Source organism: Mandrillus leucophaeus, unplaced genomic scaffold (genome assembly GCF_000951045.1).
Source record: "Mandrillus leucophaeus isolate KB7577 unplaced genomic scaffold, Mleu.le_1.0 Scaffold2, whole genome shotgun sequence".
In the NCBI taxonomy this organism is placed as follows: Eukaryota; Metazoa; Chordata; class Mammalia; order Primates; family Cercopithecidae; genus Mandrillus; species Mandrillus leucophaeus.
Window position 1 is genome coordinate 12,002,495 of NW_012102031.1, and position 4,015 is coordinate 12,006,509.

Sequence of the window (4,015 nt, forward strand, 5' to 3'; positions counted from 1 at the left end):
CTGGGACTACAGGTGCATGCCACCACACCTGGCTCATTTTTGTATTTTTAGTAGAGATGGGGTTTCACCATGTTGGCCAGGCTGGTCTTCAACTCCCGATCTCAGGTGATCTGCCCACCTCAGCCTCCCAAAGTTGTGGGATTACAGGCGTGAGCCACTGTGCCCAGCCAACTGTCTTTTAAGTTGGTTTTAAGATGAATCACAGCCCACAGACCTCTTGCATCCACTAATGGACTGTGCTACTTTCCTTTTTGCACCGTCCTCATAACAGAAAAGATGGGAACGGTGGAAAAGCGCAACGAGGAAAAAAATGAGAGGGAATGGCTGGGGTGGGGTTGGGGGAAGCCTAATAAAAAAACAACTGTAGGAGAGAAAGAGTTACTCACCAACAGATTTTGCATCATAGAAAGTTCTAGAAAACAGGACCACTGTCACTTCATGACTACAGTTCTTCTCCTAAGCATGAGTACAGAACAACAGGGTTAACGTTTGTTTCATCTACTTCACTATGAAGCAGACTGCATGCACATGATTTTTTTTTTTTTTTTTTGAGATGAGTCTTAACTCTGTCACCAGGCTGGAGTGCAAAGGCACAATCTCAGCTCACTGCAACCTCCGCCTCCTGGGTTCAAGCAATTCTCCTGGCTTAGCCTCCCAAGTAGCTGGGACTTTAGGAGTGTATCACCATGCCCAGCTAATTTTTGTATTTTGAGTAGAGACAGGGTTTTACTATGTTGACCAGGATGGTCTCGATCTCCCGATCTCATGATCCTCCTGCCTCAGTCTCCCAAAGTGCTGGGATTACAGGTGTGAGCCATCATGCCCAGCCTTATTCTTTTTTTTTTTTTTTTTTGAGGCAGAGTCTCACTCAGTTGCCCAGTCTGGAGTGCAGTAGCACGATCTCAGCTCACTGCAGCCTCCACCTCCCAGGTTTAAGCAATTCTCCTGCCTCAGCCTCCCGAGTAGCTGGGGTTACAGACATGGGCCACCACACCCAGGTAATTTTTGTATTTTTAGAAGAGACAAGATTTTACCATGTTGGCCAGGCTGGTCTCAAACTTGTGGCCTCAAGTGATTGGCCTGCCTCGGCCTCCCAAAGTGCTGGGATTATAGATGTGAGGCCCAGCTGCACATAATATTCTTAATCCAGGTGGCTTAGCAGCAGTGCACAATATTGAATAGCTTCATGTAACTACAGGCTGCAGTGCAGAAGACAGAGTACTGCTGGGAGTCAGAAGACCTAGATGGAGTCCTGGCCCTGAAACTTGCCACTATGTGACCTTGGGAAAGTTACCTAAAGTGCCGGGAATGTGGAAAGTGACTGGAAAGCTGCAAATCAGCAGTAAATAATGGTCACTGTCTCCCAGTTCCCAAAAAGCTGGGACTACAGACAAGCACCACCAGGCCCAGATAATTTTTGCATTTTTTTGTAAATACAGGGTTTCTGCTGGGCGTGGTGGCTCACGCCTGTAATCACAGTGCTTTGGGAGGCTGAGGCAGGTGGATCACTTGAGGTCAGGAGTTCGAGACCAGCCTGGCCAACATGGCGAAACTCTACATTACCCAGGCAATGTGGCGCGCGCCTAAAGTCACAGCCACTTGGGAGGGTGAGGCAGGATAATCACTTGAACCCAGGAGGTGGAGACTGCAGTGAGCCGAGATAGTGTCATTGCACTCCAGGCTGGGCAACAGAGCAAGACACCGTCCAAAAAAAAAAAAAAAAGAAAGAAAAAGAAAAAGAGAGATAAGAGTTTCATCATAATCCCCAGGCTGGGCTCCAGTGATCCACTAGCCTTGGCAAAGTGCTGGGATTACAGGCGTGAGCCACAATGCCAGGCCTACAGTGTTTTTTAATTTCTGTAGAACTGTGGTCTAGGGAACAAGAACAGCACCCATGGTGGTGGATTTAAGAATCAAAGACACTCCCACACCCTACTTGTCTCATAGGACGAGGGTGGGGGTTTGCTCCAGACTCAGTGGTATAAGCCAAGGCAAAGAACTACCTTTGGACAGCGACGGGGACTAAAGAGAATAAACATTTCTATGGAGTCTGGAGATCAATATCCTGGAAGTAGGGTGTTTACAAATGAATATGAAAAGTGGCTTGCACCAGTGAGCTAGCAAGTTCAGTTTCAGTTCCTCCTGGGTCTCTGAAGACAACAGCCTCTACTGACCAACTCCATCTTTATCCCAAGTACGCTTAGTGACTAAAGAATTCAGCACTCACTATATAAGGCACATAATATAATGCACATTTCATAAATGTATCTCAAGTGGACAGAAATTCCTAAATACAAGCCACAGTACCAAGAGCAAAGTGCTAGGAAACAGCAGACCTTCACTGACTACCAATTAATTCACTGGACTCCAAGAGCTCCAAATTCAGCACCCTTATCTAATTTTAGTGCAAGTGATATACAGGAAAACACAATGGGCTCACAATGGGCTGACGTGGGCATGGAGTGTCTCAACTCATAAGTGATGTGATGAGAGGGTCTATTATTATCTTCATTTTGCAGCTGAAGAAATGGAGCCTCAGAGACTAATCCTTGGAGATGAAAAAGCTAATCAGCCAGGCATAGTGGCCTGCGCCTGTAGTCCCAACTACTGAGGAGGATTAAGTGAGAGGATCCTTGGAGCCCAGGAGTTCAAGACCAGCCTGAGCAGCATAGCAAGACCGTCTCTTAATTTAAAAAAAAAAAAAAAAAAAAAAGCAAGCTAACGAGATCATTTAAAACCCAGTCTGCCTTAATACAAACTCTACTCTTTTACATTACATCATGTGACTTCAAATACTTTTTCATCAAAACGTTTTCATGTGAAATCAAGGTGGGATAATTGAATGAAATAATTTTTTAATTGTGGTAAAACACATATACATATTGCCATTGTGACATTTAATACATTCACCATGTTGTATAACTATCACCATTATTTAAATCCAAAACATTTTCATCACCCCAACAGGAAATCCCAAACTGATTAAACAGTCACTCCCCACCCTTGGTTCCTGGCAACCACTGATCTCTATATTATATATTTACCTATTCTGGACATTTCATATACATAAGATCCTATGATTTGTATTTGATCCACTATGTCTGGCTTCTCTCACTTAGTACGTGTTCAAGATTCATCTATGCTGTAGCATGCATTAGTACTTCATTCTTCTTTATGGCAGACTACTACTATATTGTATGGATATATATTTTATTTATCTATACTTTAGCTGAAAGACATTTGTTATTTGTGTTATCCTACTTTTTAGCTAACATGAATAATGCTGTCAAGAATATGTAATCGAGCACTTTGGGAGGCCAAGGTGGGCAGATCACTTGAGGCCAGGAGTTCGAGATCAGCCTGGCCAACATGATGAAACCACATCACTACTAAAAATACAAAAATTAGCAGGGTAAGGTGGCGCACACCTATAATCCCAGCTACTCGGCAGGCTGAGGGACGAGAATCGCTTGAACCTGGGAGGTGGAGGTTGCAGTGAGCCATGTTTGAGACTGCAGCACTGCACTCCAGTCTGGGCGACAGAGCAAGACTCTGTCTCAAAAAATACATAAATAAATAAAATAAAGAATATGGGACCAGGCACAGTGGCTCACTCCTATAATCCCAGCACTTTGGGAGGCCGAGGCTGGCAGATAACCTGAGGTCAGAAGTTCGAGACCAGCCCGGCCAACATGGTGAAACCCCATCTCTACTAAAAATACAAAAAAATTAGCTGGGCATAGCAGTAGGCGCCTGTAATCTCAGCTACTTGGGAGACTGAGGCAGGAGAATTGCTTGAACCCAGGAGGCAGTGGTTGCAGTGGGCCAAGATTGCACCATTGCACTCCAGCCTGGGCAACAAGAGCAAAACTCTGTCTCAAAAAGAAAAAAAGAAAAAAAAGAATATGGGCTAGGCACTGTAGCTCATGTCTGTAATCTCAGCACATTGGGAGGCCAAGGTGGGAAGATCACTTAAGCTCAGGAGTTCGAGATCTGCCTGGATAACATAGTGAGA

At 44.7% G+C, this 4,015-nt stretch overlaps 1 protein-coding gene across 4 annotated transcripts in view; it reads right to left on the reverse strand.

Annotated features, from left to right (window-relative positions):
* Nucleotides 1-4,015, reverse strand: part of DEPDC5 (DEP domain containing 5) — a 166,880-nt gene that overhangs the window by 130,193 nt on the left and 32,672 nt on the right. For all 4 annotated transcript variants that reach the window (XR_001005987.1, XM_011979007.1, XM_011979006.1 and 1 more), the window contains exon 11: nt 387-456. Coding sequence is in view for 3 of the 4 variants with exons in the window: in XM_011979007.1 (XP_011834397.1) it covers nt 387-456 (70 nt within the window). In the remaining variant the exon portion in view is untranslated. The remainder of the gene's footprint in view (nt 1-386; nt 457-4,015) is intronic.